The sequence below is a fragment of the Papaver somniferum genome, unplaced genomic scaffold (genome assembly GCF_003573695.1).
Source record: "Papaver somniferum cultivar HN1 unplaced genomic scaffold, ASM357369v1 unplaced-scaffold_148, whole genome shotgun sequence".
Classification (NCBI taxonomy): Eukaryota; Viridiplantae; Streptophyta; class Magnoliopsida; order Ranunculales; family Papaveraceae; genus Papaver; species Papaver somniferum.
Window position 1 is genome coordinate 1,359,151 of NW_020624154.1, and position 27,750 is coordinate 1,386,900.

The 27,750-nt window shown below is 36.5% G+C and overlaps 2 protein-coding genes and 1 long non-coding RNA gene across 3 annotated transcripts; 1 reads left to right on the forward strand and 2 right to left on the reverse strand.

Moving 5' to 3' along the window:
- Window positions 1-10,837: 10,837 nt before the first annotated feature.
- On the forward strand, window positions 10,838-13,164 carry LOC113335483 (auxin-induced protein 22D-like). Its single transcript, XM_026581526.1, has 3 exons — window positions 10,838-12,075; window positions 12,217-12,522; window positions 12,617-13,164. Exons 1-3 carry the CDS (start codon window positions 11,840-11,842, stop codon window positions 12,690-12,692), a joined length of 618 nt encoding a protein of 205 aa, XP_026437311.1. The 5' UTR covers window positions 10,838-11,839; the 3' UTR covers window positions 12,693-13,164.
- Window positions 13,165-13,501: 337 nt separating this feature from the next.
- On the reverse strand, window positions 13,502-17,384 carry LOC113335484. The gene is made up of 3 exons (XR_003353380.1): window positions 14,070-17,384; window positions 13,736-13,860; window positions 13,502-13,606 (listed from the first exon to the last, which is right to left on the reverse strand). It is a non-coding gene; the product is annotated as an uncharacterized LOC113335484 (long non-coding RNA).
- Window positions 17,385-17,653: 269 nt separating this feature from the next.
- LOC113335486 (alpha-mannosidase I MNS4-like) lies at window positions 17,654-24,924 on the reverse strand. Its single transcript, XM_026581529.1, has 17 exons — window positions 24,743-24,924; window positions 24,116-24,235; window positions 23,930-24,022; window positions 23,270-23,356; window positions 23,009-23,099; window positions 22,658-22,713; window positions 22,360-22,432; window positions 22,035-22,144; window positions 21,339-21,389; window positions 21,036-21,124; window positions 20,860-20,941; window positions 20,675-20,788; window positions 20,436-20,515; window positions 19,737-19,872; window positions 19,025-19,095; window positions 18,438-18,684; window positions 17,654-18,353 (listed from the first exon to the last, which is right to left on the reverse strand). The coding sequence occupies exons 1-17, from the start codon at window positions 24,863-24,865 to the stop codon at window positions 18,087-18,089; spliced, it is 1,890 nt and encodes a 629-aa protein (XP_026437314.1). The 5' UTR covers window positions 24,866-24,924; the 3' UTR covers window positions 17,654-18,086.
- Between the last annotated feature and the right edge of the window lie 2,826 nt (window positions 24,925-27,750).

Below are 27,750 nucleotides of genomic sequence, written 5' to 3' on the forward strand. Positions count from 1 at the left end.
CCGAATAGACGGCTCCACCAGAAACAACAAGAAATGAAGTTTGCCTGGCTCTTAGGATGGTTTGCTAGAAATGCAAACTTAGGTATTTATAGACCAAGGATGTTTGGGCACCAAAGAATTTCCAAAACCGAAAATATTCTCAAGATATGCAATGAATGGCAAAATTCGGTTTTCGTAATTCCAATAAATACTTGTCCAATATTTCTTAAATCTCTCAATATAAAATCTCCAACTAGTAAATGCACATAACTAATTTTTATTTTCTAGAGATACACATTAATTTCTGGTAATTAATGTATATAAAATCAAAAACCTTAATTAAAAGATTTGAAAAAGCGGGGATCTAACAACCACACCCAATATTTTGCTTAGCAATCTGTATGGACTAACTCCAATATACTCTCAAGAGAATCAACTAGACAGTCAGACTCAATCTTAAGAAAAGTATTTTAAAGAGTTATATCTCTATTTCTCAATTCAATCTGTAATCAAACAAATAGGAATTTGCGAGCCCAATTGAATATAAGAAATAACTTGGACGATGTCAAAAACCAATATCCAAGTGTCAATCAATTTAATCAACAACCAAAGGTTGGATTCCCAATTGATTGAACTTACGCACAACCTGTGATATTTCAATTATATAAACAAATATAACGCGGAAAAGAAATAACACAGATACCATAAGTTTTGTTAACGAGGAAACTGCAAATGCAGAAAACCCCCGGGATCTAGTCCAGATTTGAACACCATACTGTATTAAGTGGCTACAGACACTACCCTATTCCAAGTTAACTTCGGACTGGAATATAGTTGAGCCCTAACCAATCTCACACTGATCACAAACGATTAGACGAAGATGTTTGTGACTACTTTTTATCTTGCCTATCGGAGATTAAATCTCGAGAAAATATTGGAGAAGATAGAACTCAATCACGATAGGAAACAACAAGAACAGAACACGCAACTGCGGAGAAAATAGTTGGATCTGGCTTCACAATCCCAATGAAGTCTTCAAGTCGTTAACCTACAAGGTTTCGTGAAAAACCTAATGTTAAAGGAGAATCGACTCTAGTCACAACTAGTATCACACAGGAGGTGTGGGGATTAGGTTTCCCAGTTGCTAGAGAACTCCTTTATATAGTCTTCAAATCAGGGTTTGCAATAAATGTTACCTTGGTAACAAAGCATTCAATATTCACCTTTAGATGAAAACCTGATTAGACTCAAGATAATATCTTTCAACCGTTAGATCGAACTTAGCTTGTTATACACAAATGAAAAGTGACTTCATTTAGATATGAGTAACTGTACCTAAACGTGTACACCTTGTTGGCTCAACAATAGTTAACCGAAGTTAGCCATATGAACACTTTCATATCAACCTAATTTATCTTAACCATAACTAGTTCAAATGACTCAAATGAAACTAGTTATAAAGTTGTTCAATTGTTTATATTCTCATAGAAGTATACAAGACACAATAGAGAAAAATCGATTTTGATTCACTCGAATCAAGTCATGAACATTATAGCTACGGTTTGCAAAAGATTGCGTTCCTTATTATATAAATGTATTAGTTCATGAAAAACAGACTTTAGAACTTAACTTACTCAGGTATACATACAGGTACGCATACCTAAGTACCTGGACTAAGTTTGGGTTCGCCAGTATGCGAACGGGTACGCATACCTTCCAAACTCAGTAGAAATTCCCGGACCTGAACCTCACGACAGTACGCGTACCGGTATGCGTACAAGGTTCCCGGACTTTCACTAAACCAACCAGTACGCATACGGGTATGTATACTATGGTTCCCGAACTTGGGTTACATATATGCAAGTACGCATACTATGCTTATATCCAATTGTTCTAAACTCCATTTCAATCATTGAAACATTCTCGGAAGACGACAATAGATGTCTCACACAAACTATTAGCTTCAAAGCAATTTTCAAGTGATCAAATGATCAATATGAAATATTCTGAGTCTACATCAAATGACTGTCGCACACAAATCATGTAAAATGTTACAAGGTGATTTTCACATGATCATATTTTGACTTTCGTCTAGAATATAAGATGAACTTGGTTCAAGCAAAAGCTTACCAACACATATTTCGAGAAATATGTAAGAGAGTTAAACTCATCTCGAAATATCAAATGTGCATAATTGAAGTCTATATAGCTATACGACTTTTGTCTCAAATAGGAGATAGAGTAGATAAAAGATTTTTTATTGGTTTGTGATCTTTGTAATTATACTTTGTGCACACTTGATTGGCTGGGATCCAACAAGTTGGTTTATCTTTGATAAAATTCCATAACTTGTTGTGTAAATCAACGATATACCATTTAGTGGTTCTCTTTAGGATCCGAATCTGATACGTTGGGAAATAATATTTGATTAACTCGATAATCTAGGCCTTGGTTGATTTAAACCGATACGAAGGAGTTTAAACTTTTAAACGAGAGAGATTTTGTATAACTCAACATATATCTCTGGTTTAGTTATTAAGATTTATAGTGGTTACCGAGTACAGATTAGTCCTTTACTGTTCCGGAATACGATCCAAAAGAGTTGAATGGTAGAAATCTTCACAACGACTGAAGCAACTTAAGATAGTGGACTCTATCTTAAGATTCACGTGAACTGGCCAGATTGGCAGTAGGCGCAGACGGGGCCGTTCCTGAGAAGTTTTTGCCCTAAAGCAGACCCAAAAATGTTGCCCCATTTTCTTAAGTTGTTTCAATTTCATTTCCATACTGCTAATTGACATTAACGCTTCCATGGTCCATTTTCTATGATTATTGTATTCAGAAAGGAAAACACATGTATAGCTAAAATGCATAAGAGTAGTTTGCATCTCCATATCGGCTTTCTAGTCTTGAAGTACCTGCCATATGTTGTGTGTTTCTGGCGCAAGAATTCCAGCAAGGTTTGAACGTTATATCTTATCAATATAGTTGTAAGTTTATCGAATAGCAAGAAAATATGCTTTATGTGAACATGTAGCTAAACTGGATATTGATTTTGAGTAAACTGAGTCGATGTTTGTGATCAAAATTCCCGAAAAATAGAATGGAGTAGAGTTACATGCATTAAAGAAAATCCATGGAAAAGTAATTGCAACCAAATTTATGCCGCACTTCGAATCAATATCGCATCCCGTGACTAATTACTTAAATTAATAAAACCCTAAAACTTACCTTGAGATGGAGACAGATCAAAAAACTTGAGAGACAAAGAGATATCAAAAAACTTGTGAGATAGAAGAGAGATGATTTAACTATTTCAAAACATTCAAAATTATTAACAACACCAACTGAAGTCGGTATTCAATCAATCAGTTGGAAAATTACTTCTTCTTCAATCTTCATATATTCGTCCCAATTCTTTTCTCATTTGATAGGATAAATAACACTCCTACTTTGTTGCGCCCTTAGTCTGCTTCCCCAAAGTGGAGTTTTCCCTGCTTTCCCTCCGGGGTCGTCCCTGGGCGCAGAGATACTAAAGGAACTAAGTAACTTGGAGTTAGTTTATTTGGTCTCAATTATATGAAGTTGGTAGTGGTCTTCGTGTAGAAGCTTAATTATGAGAGTATTTAAAACTGGACTAGGTCCGGGGGTTTTCTGCATTTGCGGCTTCCTCGTTAACAAAATCTTGTTGTGTGATTTTACTTTACTTGTCGCATTATGATTAATGTTTTAGTTATAATAAAGTAACTTCATTGTACGTTAATCAAACACTTGGTTTGATCTAATGGTTGGTTCCGTCTGAACTTATACTGTATAACAAGTAAACATCTTGTGGTTTCTATATTCTTGAAAGTCTATGTCTATATTAGAGCACGCAAGGTGTGTCTTATATAGGTTGATACGAAAAGATTGTGGTGTACTTGGTCCCCTCTGAATTCGTCGGGGGTACCAAAATACACCACCAACTTTTTCTTAGGCAATCTGTATGGACAAACTCAACACAACTCCGAGAGTAAAAACTCATTCAAGTAAAGTGCCTAGAGTTATATATATCTCTCTCCCTCTCTCGTTGTTATAACGTTTACAGAATTGAATCCGTGAACCATAAAGAGAGTTCTTAGACGATACCAAAGACAAATATCCAAGGATCAATGAAGTCTTATCCAACTAACAAGGTTGGATCTAGCTACTATGATTGATCAACGCACAACCTGTGATATTTCAATTATAAAGATAAACAATATAATGCGGAAAAAGAAATAAAACAAACACCAGAAATTTTGTTAACGAGGAAACCACAAATGCAGAAAAACCCGGGACCTAGTCCAGATTGAACACCAAACTGTATTAAGTCGCTATAGACACTAGCCTATTACCAATTAACTTCCGTCTGGAATGTAGTTGAGCCCGAACTCAGTCTCCCACTGATTCAGGTACAGTCGCGCTCCTTACGCCTCCTGAATCCCAGCAGGACTCCACGCAATTGATTCCCTTAGGCGGTCTCACACCAACTAAGAATTGCTTCAACTCAATTGAAGACTTTAAACCAAATCTGCCTCCCACGGGTTAAGCCTATTATTGATTTCCTAATTTATGATCTAAACGGATGATCAGATCAAACGATAGATCCAGGTGATAAAAATCGGTAGCAACTTAGACAAAAGTCTGGTTATCCTCAAAATCCGGACTTATGCAACCCGAAGTTCATCCTAGATTATTATTCACCTCACAAGTATAAAACTTGTGGAATCAAAAAAGTATGAGCTGAAGAGACTTTGTTGATTACTATCTATCTTGATTGATGGAGAAAGGCTCTACAAACAATCAAGATCAGGATACTCAAGTTATCAAGATAAAAGATAAATGTACCTGGCTTCACGAATCTCAATGAAGTCTTTGTAGTCGCTAAACTCTAAAAGGGTTTCCGGAGAGGACGACTCTAGATACAACTAGGACACATCAAAAAGTAGTATCAGGACTCAAAGATCCCAGTTGCCAAGAGTTCTCCTTATATAGACTTCAAAGCCTAGGTTGCTTTAGGTTTAAGCTAAGATAGCTTTGGAACCAAGCAAACAATATTCATTGTTAGATGAAAGCTTTGAATCTTATTCACATATATAAGATATAGGTAAACCGTAACCGGACCATGTATAAAGACTATGTTCAACATGGTTAGCCGATTTGAACTTAAAAGCTTAACACTCGTTTTCATGTTCATTAAGACATTAATATTGAGTCACAATCATGTGATCAAATGAGTCTAGTGGTAATTAGAGAATTGATCAAATGCAAATTACTTCATAGAAATAATTTAATTGCAATTGAATCATAATCGACATAGTTTGTAAATGTACAAAGTTCAAGTACTTGAATCGTTCGTGAATCGGCTAAGTCACAGTACGCGGACCGGTTTGCAAACTTATATGCAACAACCGAGTTCCGGAGTCTACAGAACTTCTCAATTCATAGACCGGTTTGCAAACTTATGAAATTACCGAGTTCTGGACTCTACAGAACTTTTCATTTCACGTACCGGTTTGCAAACTATGAACCGACTCAAAGTTTCGGAGTCTACAGAATTTTTTAGTTCACGTACCGGTTTGCAAACTCAAGAACTATGTCGGTTTCGGAGTTCACAGAACATTCAGCTTGCGTACCGGTTTGGGTACTATACTGGTTCTAGAATATAGAACTGTTTGGCTTGCATACCGGTTTGATTATTTTAACCTAGTTCCCTTACCACAATTGCATAATGGTTTTTATACGAATATACATACCTATCTGGATCACGAAACAAATAGATTTTTCCATGATGTACATATGAGTATGCATATCACACAAATCTGAAAGTTAATATATAGCTACTCCGCTATGTGTACGAATACATATAATACGGTTTCAGACATAACAATTTTCTCAGTTTGTAAGACTGATGACATTGTCTTGTATTCCGAATATGGTAGTTATATATTTCTCTAAATCGATTTGAATTAATTACTAAAATCAACCTAGTTGGGTTGGACTTAGGACAGTGGAAACAAATTCTAGTTATTTGTTGAAGACTCGAAGGCGTATTTAAGAATAGACAAAGACATCATCCTTCAAACTGATGTTAGTAACTATTAAACAATTATTCTATTCATATATAGTTCTTACAGTCTTATTAATTGAAAACATAATATGCGAAGCTTGTTTACATGGATTTAGTATATAAGGTGACTTGATCATTATCTATGATCAAAGTGTCGAAGTAATGGTATACATTAATTTCTTCTATAACTTATTGTATGAGTTACAAAGTATAGTTTTCTATACCTAGCATCGTCGTTTGGAAACTATATTTTTACTTAACTTTTCTTTGATTGTACTTGTTGAACTAACACATGACTACCTTCTAGATCAGTTCTTGTTTATTGCATGATCCTTCTCTTTTGTACTAAGGCCACTCAAAAATTATGAAAATCGGGTTATACAGATTCAAGTGATTCAGAATATGTTAATAAGTCTATTGATTTTTCGTTGTTAACAGAATATGTTCTGCATGACAGGTCTATAGGGGAATTAAGTTGTTGTGCAGGTTGCTACTTTGAAGATTAAGAAGATTGAAGACTTTGATATTTTTATCTTGGTGTGATTATCTGCTAGACCTAATTGATCGAGACTTAACAAGTTGTTTATTTCGATGAATATAAATCATGTAGATCGATAAGTTGTTTGCTTTTGTAAACATGATAATTGTAATCGAGTATGTTATTTTGGTAATCTTAAATCTTGATTGATCTTATCAAGGAGTTTCAGATCAAGGTATTTCAGATCTTAAACGAAAAATCCTTGACTTTTTTTATACTGATTGTGAGGTTGGTAGCGATAATCTTCACAATGGATATTGGATCAACTCTTGACAGTGGACTTCTGTTAAGGGATTAAGTGTGTTGGTAAAATTGGTTGTAGGCGCAGGGATAACTAGGAAGCTGAGTAACTAGGGGTTAGTTTGTTATATCTAAAATACACTAGGTTGCGTTGTAGGAAAGAGTGTAGCGTCTTAATTCTGAGAGTATTCGAAATGACACTAGATCCAAGGAATTTTTTTTTTTGCCAAGCAGTTTTCCTTGTTGAAAAAATAATGTGTGTTGTGTTCTTTACTTTATTTTCACATTATGTTGTTTATCTTTGTAATTAATGTAAAAACGTTAATACCTAAATTACACCTGATTTGTATTATGTTCCACCTCCAACAAGGATTATATCAAAGGGGTGTCTGATATAAGAAAAACGAAAAGGAGTTGGTAGTGTACTCGATATCCTCGTCTTTTCAAGAGAAACCTTTGTATCCTGGGAAATCATCACCATTAACTATTCAGTATAAATATACATGGTGAATTGTGCTTTAATATATAATAAAGTGATCCTTGCCTCGGTTAATTGACTGGTTACATTCTTTTCTCTTTGAAAATTGAGGTACCAAGTACAACACCAACTTTTTCATTACTTAAATAACAAGGGTGTTAGAGCATTGCTCGGCCGAACTCACAAGTGTTGTTGTATCAAGCTCGTTGTCAAATTTAGTCGTCAAAATTATATCTTGATTTCTAGTCTACAATTAGTTAAGTCTCGGGCTAGGATAGTGGAGTTGAGAAACGAACTAGTCATCATTTGCGTTCTACCGTTTGAAGGCGAAGATCAACCGAAGCTTTTGGAGAACTTCATCAATAAAAGGTAAGTGGAGACTGAACCAACTATTTCTCAAGTTATATTCACTTTTCTATATTTGAGACGATTGTCGCATAACTAACTAGACTAACTTGCATAGACAAAAATTTCGAGTCGAGAACTAATTATTTAGTTTATGAATTTCTCGAAATATAATGACTAAGCTTAATGAACATTTGTTCATACTTGATCAAATTCGCTGGAGAACAATTTATTGTTCGGAATCAAATCATGATTCAAGTTTATCATTCAAAAATAGTCAACAGTGATATATGTCATTGATGTTATTCATGAATGTTTGCTTTAACACCTCAAAATAACACTACCTTTTCGAATACTCCGAAAGTGGAGAATCGCAAAATAAAACAAACTTGATGGTAAAACGGTTAGAAACTGAATGACTTGAATTTTTTTATGCAAGTTGTTTTCAAAAAGAATATAAAACCATGTTCATAACTAGTTCAAATAAATTTTTTATTTGTCATGGTTGATTAAAAATAATGAAGCAACACTTCAGCGCGTCTTTGATTACTAACGACATAATTAGTCAGAGAATCCATCACCTGACGATGAATGATGATGATGATATTAACAACTGTTCGATTAACTAACTGGTAACCAACTTCAAGTGGTCCAAAATGTTTGACCTAACGAACTCTCCATGTGCAGAGAAGTATGGGCCCACGTGATGTCTCTGACACGTGTATGAGTAACATCTAATAATAAATATTCTTGCCTCTCTCTCGAGTCTCGAACACATCTTAGTTGTAGGACATATCCTGCCTGCCAGTGCTGGGTACGTGACTTCGCCTTTTAAGTGATGAAACCCAAAGTGTACAGGCATGTGTATCACCACCAGTTTGTACTCCCCAAGTGCCCTTGTCATTTCACACCAATGTGCAGATTAATGGGAGTAGCTAAACGTGTGAGGTCCAGGTCGGGGATGGGCGGATCTCGAGTACTCCAACAACCAAGGATCCAATATTACCTTGACAGACCATCTGAGGCGCAGTGCACTTAACAGGGTTAGGTACCAGCCAATACCACCACTCCCTATACAAGGAAAGAGTCGCGAATAAGCGACAACTATTTGGAGTGATATCTAGTTTCATAATGCATCATTGCTTTCATATAATCTTGGAAATAATCTTCCCAACCTAAAACAAAATCTGCAAACACAGTTCAGATACAGTGAGTTACACATTTTAAAAATATGGAGATGCAAAATAATGAAACTTCCCAGTTACAGAAATTGAGCAAGAGGTGCAAAGAAATGTAGGATCAAGCCTAGTTAGTAAGTTCGCGAATGATTCGCGAATCATTCGCGAATTTTTCCGTATCACGAATTTTACCGTCTTATTCGCGTACGTTTGCAACTCCGAACCCAAGTCGCGTATTATGTGGCATTCCCGGATTATTCGCGAATCGTTCACGAGTTTTACGTATCCCGAATGATACGTCTGCTTAATTCGCCATAAATTCTTTAGCTTTTACTTTTCAAAGACTCCACTTTTTGGGCTTTACTGCCTCCCGAACATACACGACCGAATATTAGACGTATTGTAATTTTTATGAAACAAAAACGACTGAAGAGATTTGAAGGTGAAGGTGAGAGAGATCTCAAACTCACTAACCAAGCATCTAAACCACTATACGACGTCCTTTTGGATAACTAATGTTGTATATATTATTAATATCATCATATTGAGTTTATTTTTTCCTTAAATAACTCACACATATGCATAAAAATTGGTCTATGACCTTATAAATACAAATTATTTGTTATATATAGATACCGAATTTTCAGAGCCGAACTCACATTTATAAATCGAATTATACACGTACGTATGCCGTTCCGAATTGATGACGAATCACGTCCCGTTGACCGAATTTTGGACCGAATCTGAATTTTACAAAACCGTATAATACTCGTACGTTTGCCGTTTCGTACGTTTGCCGAATCCCGAATTGCTAACTAGGGGATCAAGTGGGACTAGAAAATATGAAAAAATAAAGGATTAGTATTATATACTCCTACTTCTTAAACTGTCAAATAACCAGCATTCCTATAGTGGTCCTAGGAGTGATTTGCCTCCATCAACGATTGCTAAATAACCAGGGACACAAAACCACGAAGTTACTTAGAACATAGTTTCCAGGTTAACACAGAACTAGTATTCTCTTAGATATATTATATACCACTTGACAATTAACATACTATATCATGTACTGTATATCTGTAAGTTCTGTATCGATAGTTTGATACATATTTCTGTTTCAAGATTTTTGTCCCCACTGAACGTCTCCCAATAAGTAATTACTCTATGACAGCCCTAAAGATTGAGATATATATGTATAGAGATTTCACATCAGTCACATCAATTTCCTACATTGTTTCCCAAGGTATCTTCTTGGATAATAGGAAATTACACTTCAAAAACACAAACAACTCTTTGCTTAGATTACAAAGAACAAACAAATTTCTTGGGTAAATATACATCTATAAAGGATATACAAGTTCAGTGTACATGTTTTTTCAAATAATCTGTATGATTTACTCGGGTCTTGTTACTGATTCGTGCCCTTTCAACGCACGCAAGCGAGAGTGCACAAATTGTTTATATTTATTCATTACTTTGCTAATTTCGTACGATTTATTTATTGATTTGTATCTTTTGTTAAATCAGAGTTTATCTGAATTTTTATTTTCATTAACTTCAAAATGTTGGAGAGATCATGTCTGTTAATGAAAGGGAACAAGCACAGAATATATGAGCTAGCTAAACCTACTCGATTTTCGATGCCAAAAGAGATGTAATCAATGATTTCACAATTATCAAATGATTTGTTTTCGATGGACAAAGTTAATGAAGAAGATTATATATGTCTTGTATTGATTATATGCCTGCCCTTGAACCAAAATAGCTTGTTTCCAAATCACATTTTAACAGTTGTGAGACAATGAAATTTTGAAGCATCAGATATACACGTTATTTAAAAACCTCAAAATATTACAACTGCGCAATACAATTAGTATAATATCATTTTAATCTATTAAATATATAAGATTTAAGACAAGGCCCAGAGTTGGTGATGAGAGCTGACCATGTTCAGCTAGTATCCCACATCACATCATGCTATATGTACCGTCACCATACGGCCTAAATTTTGACTAATAAGGCCAGAATCAGAATATATGGTTCCTTTCTAATCTGAGATGAACAGAAACTTCAAGATACCTATTCTAGAAAATGGAGATGCCATGTCTTTTTAAGTTTTATCTGATTCCATGACCCTGGTAAAACACTCCGTCAGCTAACATCCAGAGCTTTTAGAATTAGCTGATTGCCAGCTAAGTAAGATTGTAAGATACATAACCAAAATACAAACTTGTTCTCACTTGCAGATGCACCATTTATTTTTAACAGAGCAAAAGCTCGCTGCTGTTTTGTGAATCCCTGACTAAAATATCTCAGGAACTATATTAGTGCCTACACCTATAACACGAACCAACCTGAACACACTAATACATTTTACCCTATCTCATTTCCACTTCCAACAATTTAGCATGGAACCAGAACGAAAAAGAAGTGGACCGACACAGAGAACGTTGACACCGAATACATATACATGTCAAGTACATGAAGGTCCATATTCATTTTTTACATGTATATATACACGCAAACACATATATACTCATCACATGGGGTGCTTCCTTTCTTAGCTCTTTGATATGATAATGATTATTAATCGTCAATCTTCACGATGGAGCTTTTTATAAACGCGTCTAAACCGTGCGATCAAGTGGGTCTCGATCTTAACATGGACGCCTAAGCTTGCCTTAATTTTGCCCCCCTAAAGTATAGACAATATTCTCAAATATGATGTTCATGTGACCGACAGCTGAGTTGTGTATGTCTCTAACTTCATGAATGTGATGAGAAACAAATCCCTAGATATTGTCCCTCTCCTTATTATCATACCATCTATAAAATACCTTCATCAGTAACCATCAACCATTTCTAACAACAGCTACTATTCCATTTTGGAAAGAAATATAGAAAGACTTGCCGGAATCTAACATACATTAATATCAAATTCTAAATCAATCAAAAAAGTTTGCTCAAGATCATAGAAGGATTGTTGAGAAATGGAAACCGCGGTGAAATATGAGAATGAACTCGTTAACCTTGAGGCCACAGAGCTAAGATTAGGCTTACCTGGAATTGATCAGCCTGATGAGAAACTAAAGTTGTCTTCCAGAACCAACAACAAAAGAACTGTGGCCGAGAGAGACGAAGACGAAGAAGAATGTGGATCCAAAAGCAACTGTTCAGATGTTTCTGATGCTAGAGATAGCGACCGGTTAGTCGCGCCACCTGCCAAGTAAGTCATCACAAATTTATTCAGAGGTTAATCAAATTTAATCACTATAACTATATATTTATATGGTTTTGATATACTATAGCTGGTTAATATAATATATCATCAATCATTGACTAACGGGTCTGGACATGATCATTGCAGGCAACAGGTAGTTGGATGGCCACCAGTTAGATCTTACAGGAAAAACTATCTGCAACCGAAGAAGAACATCGAAGGAGAGAATTCAGGAATTTATGTGAAAGTTAGTATGGATGGAGCTCCTTACCTTAGAAAGATTGATCTTAAAGTTTATGAGGGATATCAAGAACTTCTCAAGGCATTGGAGAATATGTTCAAATTCAATATGGGTCATTATTTTGAGAGTCAAGGTTACAATGGTTCAGAATTTGTACCTACTTATGAAGACAAAGATGGTGACTGGATGCTGGTTGGAGATGTCCCATGGGAGTAAGTTCTCATTCTCCAGAATTCTCTCCATTCCCTGATCTCTGTTTTCATATACCTATCACTTATCTGACATGGGTCATCTTTGTTCTTACAGAATGTTCATCTCATCGTGCAAAAAGTTGAGAATCATGAGAGGATCAGAAGCTAGAGGTTTGGGTTCACGTGCGTAGAACGGAAGTAATAATCAAGAAGCTAACTAATCAAGAATCTCAGTACATCAAACAGAGATTTAGAGACAAAGGAGTTGCGTCTTACGTGCATGAGCAGAAAAACATTTCTCATGCAGCTGCTTGGGTTCTCCTAGAAGAAACAGAGCAAGAGCTGAATATCTCTTTCCCATATCACCTGTTAAGATGGCTTCAATAGCTCTTAACAGCTAGACAAAAGGAGGAAAAGAAATCGTCCAATCACACATCTTGATCTAGTTTACGATTCATTCTACATATTGTCATTAGAACCAAGATCCATGGCAGCGAGCTTAAGATAAGCTAGCCTTTGTGATGTACTTAATTATTTTCGTGCAATATTATCCCTATCAAACAGAAACTACATAAATAGAGATAGAGATAAAGAATATCCTCCTGATCCCATCAGAATTGTACATATGATGATATAAACAATATATCCAAATATTTGTCCACATTTTGCGCATATGTTCATGGATTAGAACATTATATTCTTCTGTTACTCTTGCAAATGCATGACATGCATTCCAAAGCGGGTGCATTTGATTAACACTCTACCATACAGAAGATATCTAAGGAAAAACTGTAACTACTATCCTTCAATGGTCGGAAAATTATTACCTGTGTGATCATCTGATATCAGATAAGATGGGAAATGTAAATAGAAAATCAAATTAATAAATGTGGCATCACCTTCATGGGCAGCACATGTGTATGTCATAACTATCTGCTGTAATGCAGACACAAGTTGATGGGGCAATTTATTTTAGATCCAAGCTGATCCACACCACGATCAGACTTATTCCTTCAGTTTGGTCCATACTTACCACATGAACATATCCCTTAAAAGTTGATGCAGACCTGGTGGGATATCCACTGGCTCAGTATTTTACCATATCCTGCAGTAAAACTCATCATGTAGACAAATTACTGTTTTTACATTTATACATTAATGCATGAGAAAATGAAAATAGGGATCAGATTCAAAGAATCATAGTAGACTGAAAAAGCAAATGCAACTCACTCACTCTCTGAAATTTCTATATATGTTTCCGATCTCAATATGCTACATGTCAAGCAAAGAAACGGTAGTGGAAAGCCGCACCCGTTGCTGATTCTGTATACTTATTCCACTGCTAGTGATTATGTAAATCTGCGTAGGTGTCAACATTAGAAACGATTAATATTAGTAAGTAAAGAAGCGATATTAGTCTTCTACGGGATAGGTTATCACTAACTAATGGGTGAAGAGGGACACAATTGTGAATTAAACATGAACCAAAATAATTTGTAAAACGATTTTTAACTGTTAAACTGAATGGAAAGTAAGTTTCAAAGGTAAAACTGCTTAAAAAGCCTTACTAGGAGACTTTTGACTGTCCATGTAGTAAACTAGTGAAGGTTTGTCCAAGTTCCTGTTATTAAAAGAAAGAACATCCTCACATGTTATGTGTATGATGTACAGTTACTTATTTCTGCAGTTGGTTCATGTACCTCTTTTGTAGTTAAAAGTCTTTGCTCCATCATGCAATGTCTAAGACTGCAATTAACCCCAGTTCATATAAAGTAGAAAAGAACATATGTTAGACATAACGCATTTTCAGATTTACAAGTACCACGATTCTTGAAATTTTTAGCTATGTTGGATGGACTTGTACTTCATCTATTGTTGTTCTCCAATCTTTAATATGTTCAATAATGTTTTGGTTTGCTATAACACATACATTAACTATATAAACGGAAACGACCATCATGACGTAAACTACATTCTTATATCTATCATTTAATCACAAACAATAAATGCTTTTTAAGAACTGGCCACCTAACTTTTAAAAACTTATAAGAGTAACTTTCTTACATAAACAATTTGGGAACGGCATCAACCAACTATCACGTCTGCTTATTGTCCCAAAGTTTTTAAATAGATAAGATGGGAATATCGAAGGTGCAAGCCGCTAATACATTTCTCATGTCTTGTACAATCTGAAGCATCATCTCTGCAATATTATAATTTACACCCACTTGACCAGACAGTTGACAAATGGTTTTTAGAACTAGGCTATGGATTTGCAGAAACAGAATTAATGGTTTGAAGCATAGGAATCTATCCCCTTTGCATAATGGTGTATTTTAATAGGTTCATAAAAGCTACAACCATTGACTGTACCACATGGAAGAAGGTTATTCTCCTCTGCTCACAATTGGCTCTGTGGAACAGTATCTTAACTTAATCTTGTTAGTTTTATCAAGATATAGAGATTTGATTGAAAACTATTAAAATAAAATAAGATATGCCATACCGGAAAATAGATCCCCGGGTGAGAGCTTTTTTGTTAGACAATCACTATAATGGCTGAACTTCTTCTTGCTAACTTGCAAAAAATTGAAACTTCATAGTTCTCCGGTTTATTTTTGCTACCAGCCTAAGTGCCTAACAGATACAAACTTGTTACATACAATTCGTTCTATCTAAATGGTAGTAAGTTTTAAAGCACTACATAAATATGCAATTCAATTGTCAGAAAATCTGGTTCAAAAAGCCAGCATTACAAGATGGCCGTCTTGACACAAAAAAGCTAGCATTACAAGAAGTCCATCTTGATACTAAGCAATTTAAGTGGTTCAGCATTGCATTGACGAGGTATATTGCAGTTCATTATTGTTAGAGCTTAGAACAACAATTACAAGGCGGGCTCATTGAAACAGTTCTAAGAGTCCAAAGTATCACTAAGTATATGCTGTGTGACATATGCAGCACTGTTTTATAGTTTACAGAATGACCTCTCATATTTATTTAGATGTTCTATGGCTTATCCCACTGAGTATTATGGATAGGGCAGAAGAAACACAGAGACGCTAAGTATATGCCAAACTGTTTTCAAAAATTCAACTACCAAGTTAACAGTTCCACATTGAAGATTATTGATTGATCAACTAGATAGAAAATAACAGTATCAAAGGAACATGAACATTGTTAAAACATAAATAATCTTATTATATAAGTTTTGTTGGACCTGCGTGAAGAAGGCAGTTCTGCCGCTTGACATGATTAAGTAGAACACCTGTTGACAGTAAGAAGTACAAAATTATCTCTGAATCCCACATATGACTACTAGAAGACCAGTTATTAAGACTAAGAATGTTTTGGTTTCTTGACCACCTACAAAAACAGATAAATAATATCAAGCATGGCAATTTACACTAAGTGGGATGGAAGGAAACTATTTAACTGACATAGAAAATTCAACTCGCCCAGCCTATATATTGAAATGGAAATCTTTACAACTGTTTAAGTGGGCCTACATATGGATGGTTTTGTTTCAGAGTTCATGAAAGGTAAATGATGCAATAGATGATACAAAGAAATAACAGGAATTCTGAGATCCATCGGAATTTTCTGATCTCCATTGTATAATCTCCCGTCAGCGTCACATCTTCTCAAACTAAATGAAATGATGAATGATTTTAAAACTAAATGTGACAAATTCATGAACCTCAAGCTGCAACTAAATCCAATTAGAACCTCTGTTCTTTCTACCTCTTGCGAAATGATCCCACCTTCCAGCAGAAGCATAAAGGTTTGACAGAATAACATAATTACTAGTATAATCTGGTTTAATCTCAAATAACCATGTGGCTGCTATTTCAGCCAACTCCGTATTATTGAAAATAATACAAGCTGCAGGCAAAGAACTCCAGACACTCTGAGTGGTTTCTACACTGATATATTTTCTACGATTTGTCAACACATCGGCACGTCAATAAGATCAACCTTACAAGCACAATGCCTTTCTAAAGGCTGAAGTCTAACTACTTCAGTCATTCGTTTAAGAAACCTATTTCCCCATTCACATGACCTCCATGGTTACGAACGGTCAAGACCGCAAGAAAAGTTACTCGACCAGGTTTAATATTTTCTTCCAGAATTTTGCCAAAAATGCGGAATTGCATCCTTTGCCATTTCATGATTTACAAAAGTCAAGATCATAGTGCTATAACAGGACAAGTTTTTCCTATTAGATTTTTGCAATAGTTGTAACGAACTATTGCAGAAATATGTAACGAACTAGTGACTAATTGGACAAGTGTTTCTGTCCCACATATCCATAAGAGAATTTCTTCTACTCTGGGTAAGATTCTTAATTGTGAGCAAGCTAAGATGATACCCCAAATAAGGATCTCAGTTGCCTAAACTCTCAGCTCTTTGAACTGTTCGCGAAGCACCAAGGCTTAATGAGGTTGTCCACTCTTCCCATGATTATAATTTTGGTTGAGGAATTCTGTCAAACATCTGTTTGGCATAGTACACGGAGAATATATTTGAAAGAAGAAGATTGGATGGATCAAAAGATTAGCATGGAGACGGTTTAGTATGAGGCTCTGACAGCTCTCGAGAAGTTTTAGTGCGACATAATGACTCGTCTCGTACCAAAAATGAAAGATGGTGCAGTTTATTGATTTGAGACTTTTGTAGTGTGGAGATGGTGCGTTAATGTTGTTTTTGAAGGAGATAGATTCGTGCTTGTTGGAGCATGAAGCCTTCGGATGATGCCTCTAATCTCTCAAAGCAATCACCATTCATAGAGGATATGGGTTTGGCGAAAAAGGGAGATATCGAGTCTAACGTTGTATATCAAATGCAATGCGGTGTGCTGCGCCTTAGCGGTGATCAAAGGACCCAACTATTTATCTAGCTTTGAAAAAACTTCCATTTTGTTACCTCCCCAACTATTTATCTAGCTTTGAAAAAACTTCCATTTTGTTACCTCCCTGCATACCTAAGCTGCTCAGCAGTCGCCCCATACTTGATGAACCCGCAGATCTGAATTCAAACCTAGCTTGTACCGAAAATTTGGTGGTCTCCTTTGAGTAAGTCCCTGATGAGTAAAAACTCAGATTCAAGCGAGGGCAGCTATATTAACATGATAAAATGGTACACATGTAAATTTCTTTGGCGATTCTTCATCAATCAATTTTATTCTAAAAAAATGTTTTTCCTTGTGTGTAATTTTTCATAAATTATCTGTATAACAGAGGTAGAGATGTTTTTAAGTAGTCACTAGTGCATAACTGCATGCTATGATCAAGACAGTGAGCTGAAACTATTTAACTCTCTATACATGTATGAATTCCATACAACTCTCCTACGCAAAATTAAGGAGCAACCCAAGGTAGACACCCCAATCGTCAGAAAATGAATTGATAATTTTTCCAGGGCACATAGGGGGTATATTTTGGGTTCTGTTTCACAGACAACCTACTTGCAGAGCTGGTCTATCATTCATCCCTGCACCCCAACCACAAAAAGACGATAGGGTGTTGGGAGGCCACATGTGAGGTTGAAACCATATCATACATCCATCTCTTTTACTGACTTTCTCAACTAGAAGGAGGCACATCGCCTTCATTTTTGGGATGGCCCAGATGGGTCGCTTCTGAGCTGGTAGGACTAAGATCCTGTATGTCACCGAGGTCATTCTTCTCGGTTCGAGGTATGGATTTGGAGTTAGAAATAACCATCACAGAATTACTCTGCACCAAAGTAACCTCTTGTTGATTTGTTTGGTCAGCTTTGTGAGTTATATCTGTTTCAGCTAGATATGATATACCTAACTTCTGTCCATGAGTTAGTCCAGGGCAGAGACCCTGCGGAAACAAAAGAAAACATTCAACGCATATAATAAAGCGCCAGTTCATAGAAATGTTGCATAGGACACCCGACTGGCATACCTTAATCAACCCCGATCTGGAACCAGATCCATGGAATGTGCGCTCAGAAGAAAAACTAGTTGGACCCCAACTTAAGTGGAGCTTTGACCCATTACTTTCTTGAGAAGCATCATCTGAGGCATTGAAAGGTGATTTACGCCTTGCACCATTACCTCTGCAGAATGCACCTAAATAAGAACAATGTTCATTTACCAGGGAAATTTCTGGGGTCGCAGGAAATAAGTGGCCTTCTGTGCTAAAAATGTACCTGCAGGAAGCGAAGACTAATATCAAACAAGAAAACCATGATGGACTTTTTCTCTGAGTTACTACTTATTACTTGATGAAATCAATCTAGTGAAACTTTGTCAATTGTTGAAAACTAGTGTGTTCAGCAGGAAAACGACAAACTCGAATTATGGAATTCAAAGAGTCCACTCCACACCAACAATTGAACTAATACCACTTAAAAAAAAAAGTTCCTTCTGTACACCGCTTTTGACAAGAAGACCTAAACTGCTACAACTGACTGACCCATGACCTCATGTGAGAAAACACCAAATAAATTAGTCTAGAGTCTAGACTCCATTGGATACATTTCCACTTACTTGTATGGCCCATTCTCGACAAGGTTGTCGGGTCCCGCAGCTAAGTCAAAAAGAAGCCACAAATATTTTACCTGTAAGGAGATTCATGATGCACGTAAATAAGAAACAGGAGCAAACATAATGAAACAGGAAAAAAATCTAAATATAAATAAAAATAAAAATATAATGCAAGGAGGACTGGTAGGCTCTTCAGCATTCCAGCATACTCATAAAAGGTAGTTACTCGGCACTGATGGTTCCTTAGTCACCAAATTGAGCAAACATGATCACTTAATTTACAGATATAGTTTGATCGTTAAACAGCCTTTGGTCTTGGATAGTCCCAAACAACTAAATCATCTAGGACCATTTTGCCTCATCTACACCATTGCCAGATGGTTGTACTACCAAGAGCTGGGTCAAGCGAGCATCGCCATATTGCCAAAATTAAGGTCAGTTATATTCAAGTGATTTTACAAATCCATCTGACTCATGGTATTCTTTTTCTGGCACACTCCACCACTGTTAACCAACCAATGTTACAAATAAAAATTAGATGTTTAGATTTATATAGGCAAAACAACATTTGTCTTTGGAGCAGGAAATTAGTCAGGCAGGGTGGCCCCAGGTGGTGCTGTGAATGTGCAACCCAATTCCATAAAAAAAAAAAACTTCGCTGATACAAGAAAACAGACTAAAAAACACATTTTTAACTGCTAGTCATGGTCCTTACTGTTTCTGCGAGAAAGAAGCTTTCCATGTGGTCCTCTTGTACGTGGGACTCCACGTCTGATATATGGCAATACCCACACGCACACTTCGCTCCATATTGAAGGCTGGCAACCATATCACGCCCAGCATCAAGATACCTACAATGAACAACCAGATAAGCAGCAAAGTTAGGGATTTTCCCCTTTATTTTCTTAGGCCTTTTATTCATAACCAGATAGCTACTATGAAATTTACATGGTTGGCTTCTGTTCATTTTTCACTTTATTTTCTTAAGCCTTTTATTCATAACCAGACAGCTACCATGAAATTTACATTTATTTATTTTTGAAGCAAAAATTTACATGGTTGGCTTCTATTCAATATGGAAATAAACTTTATTTTGATGGCCAAACGATTCAGAATTCGACCGCGCAAAATGCACAAACTTTTGCAGCCCTCTGGTACACAATAGGCTTTTCAGTTTTCACCTTCTCCTGAAGGAATGGAAAAACACTAAATCTGCAAGACCTAGATAAAAGAAAGTGCGCAACCCCTATAAATTCTATAGATTTTTATGTATTTTAGTAGCAAGATTTCCATAATGATGTTCCTTATTTCAAGAAACTTCTAACTAAATCATTTGTTAGAAAAACCTTCTAAACCTTCAAAGCACCACCAAACTTCGGAGTAAAACTAACAGTAAATCAAAATGAGACCTGACCTTGGATCTCTGGTCGCTTTGTACAGCCAATATGTGCTTTCGATTAACTCCGGACGAAGGGGGTAACTCTTTTGACCATACTGTGCAATTCAAAGACTCCAAGTCATATAGCAAAGAGAAATCCACACATATTACTATAGCGGAGTATTCTTTCATAAGTCTCTAGTTGCCTACAAAAGAAGAAACAGTAATTTACATGAATCGCAAAAGTTGAATTCTTGAGTGTTAAATGAACACACCTGGACAGTGAATGTAGCAAGATTAAATCCTTCTGGAGTGAAGCCGTATTTTTTCCAGACACTAAAAAACGCAGCGTGCGTTCTAATCGCAGGGTCAATATCGCCAGCCAAAACCTTGCAAAGAAGAATATATTAAACTTCCCACGAATTAACTCCTCCAGGGATTAAAAGAAATAATAAAGTACCTGAAGTCCTGGCCAGAATGCTTGCAGACTATTAAACAGTGGCCAGACAAGTTGAGCGGAGTTCATATTCACCTCTACGTACCTACAGATGTCTTAAAAGTACAATTTTCAAATGCATCAAGGTAACCTAACAAATGCTGGAATCATAAAGCCACAGGCAGATAACCGAATCTTACCAAGGATCGTTGTAGAGATAGTGCATTGCTGCCCTATAAGCTTCTTGGAACATAAATAGATATTCCTCGTCTCCAAATAATATGTAGGCCTGAAGAACAAGATGCCAACAAAAGAGACCCTGGTTATGAAAAAATCCTACAATATGTGCCTGTCTCAACTGACAACCATGTAGCCTTTATCTAAAAGCTGAAAGACAAACAGTAATTGGAATCTAAACCAGGAGAATTTACTTTCTACAATTGATTCCCTAATAAATCCAACTAGTGGAGATTTTGTCCAATATTGAGATAACTAGAACTTGCCTTCAGAAGATACTCGTAAAAGGAGTCGATACTTGTTCCTATTCCAGCGTCCTGCAAAGCAATTAAACATGGGAATATAACAAGATATAAATTTGTCATGTCAATAAGAGACTAACAAGTAAAAGGACAATCACATGAATTAACTCGTGAAGAAAAGAGAACTTAATGATGTCACAAATAAACTGAATATGACCATAATGTAACCAAGTCATTACATGAATCAAGAATAGTTACCTTAAGTACAAGTATGACTTTTCTGATGGTACTTAAGCTACAATAGCTAATGGATTTTGCACTAAAAGTTGAATGTTACTAAATTAAACTGATCGATGGTCCATACTTAGCACAGTTGTTGAAACTTAGAGTACAGTGCATCTTAAGCGACAGATATCATTCATCTAAGGAACAACGTCTTGTTAACAAAAACTGGAATTTCATTTTTGCTTCAATTTAAAATGTTCAAATATAATGGAAATATAAGAGCAAATAAAATCTTTACTTTTGTCTCGGTCAAAGTTGTAGGCACTGGGCGGTGCCGATTCATCATAGATATTATAACTATTCATGTCAAAAATAAAACAGGGTTGCAATTATTTGTTCTCGACCTACGAAAGACAAAGAGCCCCTCTGTCCAGCTCACAGAAAATACTTTAGACAATCTTCAACATAAGAAACAATGGAGATAACAGGAGTTACCTTCTGTGTCCATTCACCTGTGAAAACGTTAATATGAGCGCCAACAAGGTCAAGTTTTGATCGGCGCGACCATAATCCCCGCACTGCATTCTTCGTAACTTGCTCATAAACTGCAGACAATCAAAACAAAATCATACACGACTGTTACAGGAATCAGGTATAAAAGAGTAAAAAAAAAAACAAATAATCACAAGAAACAGAATTTAAACTTGCCATTTAATAAGACATACCATGATTGCTATAAAAACTTAACAAGAATCAACTCAAGTTACCCAGCATTCAAGCATGTATTTGTTTCCGAAATACAACAACAGGTCGCAATTACCTGGATTGTTTGTCAAGCGACTTAGCACCCCAAATTCTAAAGTCAGAGTACCTCCACCAGCTGTTGAAGTTATCTACATACAAAAAACTGAGATGATTTAGGTTCATTGAGAAGTCATGATGATGATTATTTGGTTTTTCATACAATCCAGATGACTTTCACTAAAATCAATGAGTATGATTAGGTTCTCAACTAAATGCAGATCAGTATGTTCTATAGGCCAAATCCGTGGAAGGTCCCCTAAGGCTAATGAAATATCTAATATTTATGAGGGTCAAAAGAAACATAGAGACCTTGCCTTGCTTTCATCATCATCAACCCCATGCAATAAATTGACAGATCCAAATGGGATTCCTGCAGTAAAACATATGTTACCAATAAAATTACATTTAATCTACCACACCACAGTTACAAGAACAATCTGATGAGACATAATGTTGTAGAAAACATTGGCAAGATACACAATGTTAACTAACAAGATCCACATTATCGAAACCACAAAGTCAGGTAACCCAAGAGTATTCATTTTAAGTACAGCTATAAAAACTAAAAAGAGCCATATTCAACATGGTACACGGCAAAAGATGACAAGATTAACTAAATTTCCAGGCAAATCACTCTGTTCCCACAGAGGAAAAACAAGTTCTACCTGTAGGAGTGTCAAATGCTGGTAACAATCTTTGAGCTAGATCTTCAGATAAGTGGAGTAACTCGTCGTTGTACGATGGAACTCTCATTCCCTAAAACAGAAGTTGACCAAAGAGTTCATGAGATTTTTAACACTAAAGCCAGAAAGAAAGTTGAAGCAGCAAATCATTGTCACATTTGCAAAAACACACCGACTAACTACATGAAGTTATGAGCTCATATGTTAGGTACCTCAAAGTTCAAATACAAATATAGAGCATACCGTAGCATAATCACTAGCAATAAGATGTGCGGAAAGCAAGCCTCCAAGTATCCTGATTGTTGTCTCAAACAATGATACAGTTTTATTCTGCAAACGGCCCACACAAAATAAAATAGAATTCTTTTAGAATGACTTCTAACACATATTTTCTATGAACCTTTTTCAATTAAGCAAATCATAATACAAAAAGAGATTAGTCAATACTAGCAAACCAAACAAGAAAAGAGCATAATGAACTACAGAGCTGGTCTCTATACTTGACATTTACACCAAAAATAGGATTAATCATTAACCAATAAAAAAGCATCATATCTAGATATCCTAATGACATTTGCTCAGGATGGTAAATGGTTATACGTACTATGACCTCATCAATCTCAGTATCTCAGTAACTTTTCTTTGATGCACATCCATTCTGTTAAACTGTGCGGTGTGTATTCTGAAAAGGATGCTACTTCACCTCACACTATACACAAGTTTCATATTTTTCAGCACAACCATATAGAAGATACGTAATAATGTAACGGGGCTTAAAGTGTCATGCATCATCATAAACATTAAACAGACAACCAAATCCCTTGTGAGAACAAAATAAAGGTTTATAACTTGAACAGGGTGTGTAGTTGAGATAACCGGATGATCACGATGATGACTACTTACAATATCAAAGCGAAGGTTTTTACCAATCCATTCAACAGAAGCAGAAAATCGCTCCCGGTCACCAAGTAATGCTAATGTATCAAGAGAATCAATCTGCCGAATTAGCAAAACCATAAATTATACTCTGCTAAGCCAGACCTTAAAAGAGAGCGCACTAGGGAAACAAGTGAGGATCAATCATCTTACGAGAGTTAAAGCATAACCACCAAGTGAATCTTCTCCTTTGCATGTTAGTGGTCTTAATTCGTCCAGTGGAAAAGCGTGGTCCATGTATCCGTTAAACGCATGATAGAACATTCCCCGCAACTATAAACAAGAGTATCTACACCTTAGTTCACCCCAAAACCTTAAGCCAGAGTTAATTGTACTAGAAATTAGAAGCAATGAAGTTTGGTTTCAGCCAATTATTCCATAAAGGAACATACAATTCAAAATCATCAACATGTTTTAGGCACAACACAAGAACTAAAAACAAAAATTATTAAATAATGCACAAAGTACATAAGAGAAAATTGTGAAAAAGCAACCTCATTTTATTAGGTGCCAAAGTGAAAGAACTATAACCTAATGCCCCTACTGTGACTTTACAACATTTTCAAGCCTTGCACCTCATAGTCAGTCTACTCTATCCTTTACTGTCGATACACCCATCAAAAAAATCGGGTTTTTGATAGTTTTTGAAAATTTTCACACAACAACTGTAAAACCCTAGTTTAATCTGAAAAAATAAAATCAATTTAGATTACAAAACCCTAGAAATTTAAGATAAATATATTTGGGAAATTAATACTCCAATTAATAAAGAAATTGTACCTCGTCCCTAAGTTGTTTAGCTTCATCCCGATCAACACCTACAGCAAGAGATTTATGGATAAAAAATGAGAGAACTATAAGGATAAAATGGAAGGTGAGGAGATTTGGGGGCGTGGGTTTCATTGAAACCGCGCTATGGTTGCAAATCTGAGTCCGGTGCCCTTTTTTTTTCTATTCTATTTTTCCCGTTAATATGAGATTATTTAAAAATTTGTTAAAAAAAGGGTGTGTGTCATATGATAGAGGGAGGGATTGAGTGAGTGGAGGAGGGATATAACTTTAGGACCCATTAACCTGGTTATAGTGCGTTTGGGAACAGAAGTCAGAAGCCGAAGTTCAGAAGTCCAGGTATTTTGCTTCACAAGGATCGACTTTTTTGCTTCTAGAAGTCGTTCTGAAATTCCACACCCAAACTAACTTCTTGCTTTTTGACTTCTAGAAGTCAAAAAGCTATTTCTGAATGTGTATCCAAACACACTATTAGGGCAGGCAACTAAATTTTGTTGGTGCATGCAAGAGTTATTAGAAGATCATTTCTTATGTTCTACAGCGAGAAAGAAATGTTGGTCAAGATTGGCCGCCTGAGTTGACTGAAGTCAAGATACTCAAAATTCACAAATCACTCGTCTATCTTGTTCTTGCGGAATAACACCGTGTTCTTGAAATTAATGTTCATCATCAAGCAGGTGAAATTAATTCAGGTAGTGTTATAAACCTTGTAAGAAAAATATTTAAGCTCGACTTCCTGGGATTTTGTCTACCAAAGCTTGTCTTCTCATCGATCTCTTCCCACCTTTCTTAGAGTTCCTTATTAGGTTATAATGTGACCAATGGTTGATCAACCACGCAACAGTCACCCAATGACAGCGGCTGCCACAACCATCAGAGACATCATCACCGCTACCACCCATGCATCCCACGCCTGAAAAGCAACACAGATTCTCATTTTCTTCTCTTCTCACGAGAGAAGGTAATCATCAACCTTTTATTCCCTACAAATCTCTTTTTTTCTCCATAAAAAATAACACCACATCCTCGAACTCGTCGTCATCTTCTTCTACAACATCTATTTTACTCCCCTCCACAACATCTTTACAAAAAGAACCTAATCATCAACACCTTCAAGAATAGAATCTCCATAAAGGGAAATATTCATCTTTACAGTATCATCAATAGAACCTAAACCCATCATCCTCAACTTTTCACCATCCACATCATCTTCAACATAAAAGATATTGTCCTTTTTCAACTCACAGAAAGGATGAAAGATCTCATGCAAGCTCACAAAGCCACTGTCTTGCAGCTATGGTGCTTTCTGGGAAGTTTAGCAAGTCAGGACTTTACCATGCTCTAAAGAAACACTGACACCTTATCACCATCAAGCAAGTTGAAACAATACCTAACTCGGAGGCGTTCAAAATAATCATGTTTCATGAAAGTGACAAGAATACCATCCTTGCCCATGAACCATGGATTATCTCTAACCAGGTGGTATTATTTGAAGAATACGGTAATTTTATGGCTAACCCTAATAACTGTTTCTTACAGCAGTATTCTGGTTACAGGTTTTACATTTACCAATGTTTCTGGTGGACAAACTATCCATCGAGCAACTTTTGAGAAACGCTGGCACTGTTCTAGATGTAGACCTAATTTCGAACCCACCAAGAGCTAAGATGAAGATGAACTTGAAGAAACCCTTCTTACCAGGTGTTCTACTGGATGTTCAAGGACCAAGTTGGATACAATATGCTTATGAATATTTGCGTATGATATGCTATAGATGCGGATTCATTGGTCATATACCAAACAAGTGCACCAAGTTCTTAAGAACTGACCATGTTATCCAAGATGATCAGTTCCCGGACTTTCCCTACCACCGCATCAACAGCAAAATGAAAGCTCAACAACCTCAACGCAGAAACCTTAACACTCTCATCTCATCTTCATCTAACCAACCAACTAGATCTTCGTCCTCAACCCAACAATCATGCTCCACAAACCAGGGAGAACCACAAATCCTAACTCAACCCCAACCACTACCTTCACCACCACCACCACCTCAACCTCAACCACTACCTTCACCACCACTACAACCACCACTGATTCAACAAAACCTCCTAAGAGAAACAGTAGCAAAACCGATCCAAACTCACCTATCCAATGAGATGGCTTTAGCAAGGACTCAATTGGACCCCAGTTCCACCAAATCCGGCTGCAAAGGGCACTACGCCTCCGAATTCCAAAAAAGGAGAACAGACTGACAAAGCAAGGCCGCAGAAACTCGAGTACCCGGACCTTTTATCCATGCAACACAATCAGAGGAACCTGCAAGCCGAAAGAATGTTGCTACTGACATATTGATCACCAAAGCCCATGAAGGAAAAATGGCCCGGAAACCACCAACCCAGATCCATTTCGGAGGCCCGGTCAAATATGGGGTACATGTGTATGATACAACTGTACCTGGTGCAGGAAGGATAGGGCTAGGGCTGCACAAGACCCGCCCACGATACCCAAATCCACCCGTACCCGCTAAATCCGTGGGTTTTTAATCCATACCCGCCCGTCGTGGGTGCGGGGTTGGTTATGAAAAAAAAAACCGCTGTGTGTGGGTGCGAGGTTGGTTTAAGCTAATACCCGCCCATACCCGCCCAAAAAACCCGCAGATTATATACCATTAGATAAAACTAATCCTAGTCGTCCATTATGAAACCCTAATACTAGTAGATAGGATAACTGATAACCCTCATTCACTTTCTACACTCTTCTCTCTGTTCGGCCTCTCCTCTTCTTCCTCCTCAGTTCTTCTTCTTCACCTACGAACGACAATTACCAGAAATCTTCACCAGAAATCGACAACAACAACTTTGAATCTTCACCAGAAATCGACAACAATCGAAAAATCAACAGATTCAACACTTAATCTTCATCTGTGAACTTCCTAGATATGAATATTTTGGGGGTTTTTGTTTTTTTTTTCTCACTTAATCAAGGAGAATAGAAGT

Bases quoted from the DNA above. Each gene is read 5' to 3' on its own strand.
- LOC113335483 (XM_026581526.1), top strand. From the start codon at position 11,840: ATGGAAACCGCGGTGAAATATGAGAATGAACTCGTTAACCTTGAGGCC. The intron at 12,076-12,216 runs GTAAGTCATCAC...TGATCATTGCAG, and splicing joins TTAGTCGCGCCACCTGCCAA to GCAACAGGTAGTTGGATGGC. The intron at 12,523-12,616 runs GTAAGTTCTCAT...TTGTTCTTACAG, and splicing joins GTTGGAGATGTCCCATGGGA to AATGTTCATCTCATCGTGCA.
- LOC113335486 (XM_026581529.1), bottom strand. From the start codon at position 24,865: ATGAAACCCACGCCCCCAAATCTCCTCACCTTCCATTTTATCCTTATA. The intron at 19,873-20,435 runs GTCAGGTCTCAT...TGTTCATTGTAG, and splicing joins AAAGCGACCAGAGATCCAAG to GTATCTTGATGCTGGGCGTG. The intron at 18,685-19,024 runs GTAAGTGGAAAT...CGCTTCCTGCAG, and splicing joins GTCGAGAATGGGCCATACAA to GTACATTTTTAGCACAGAAG.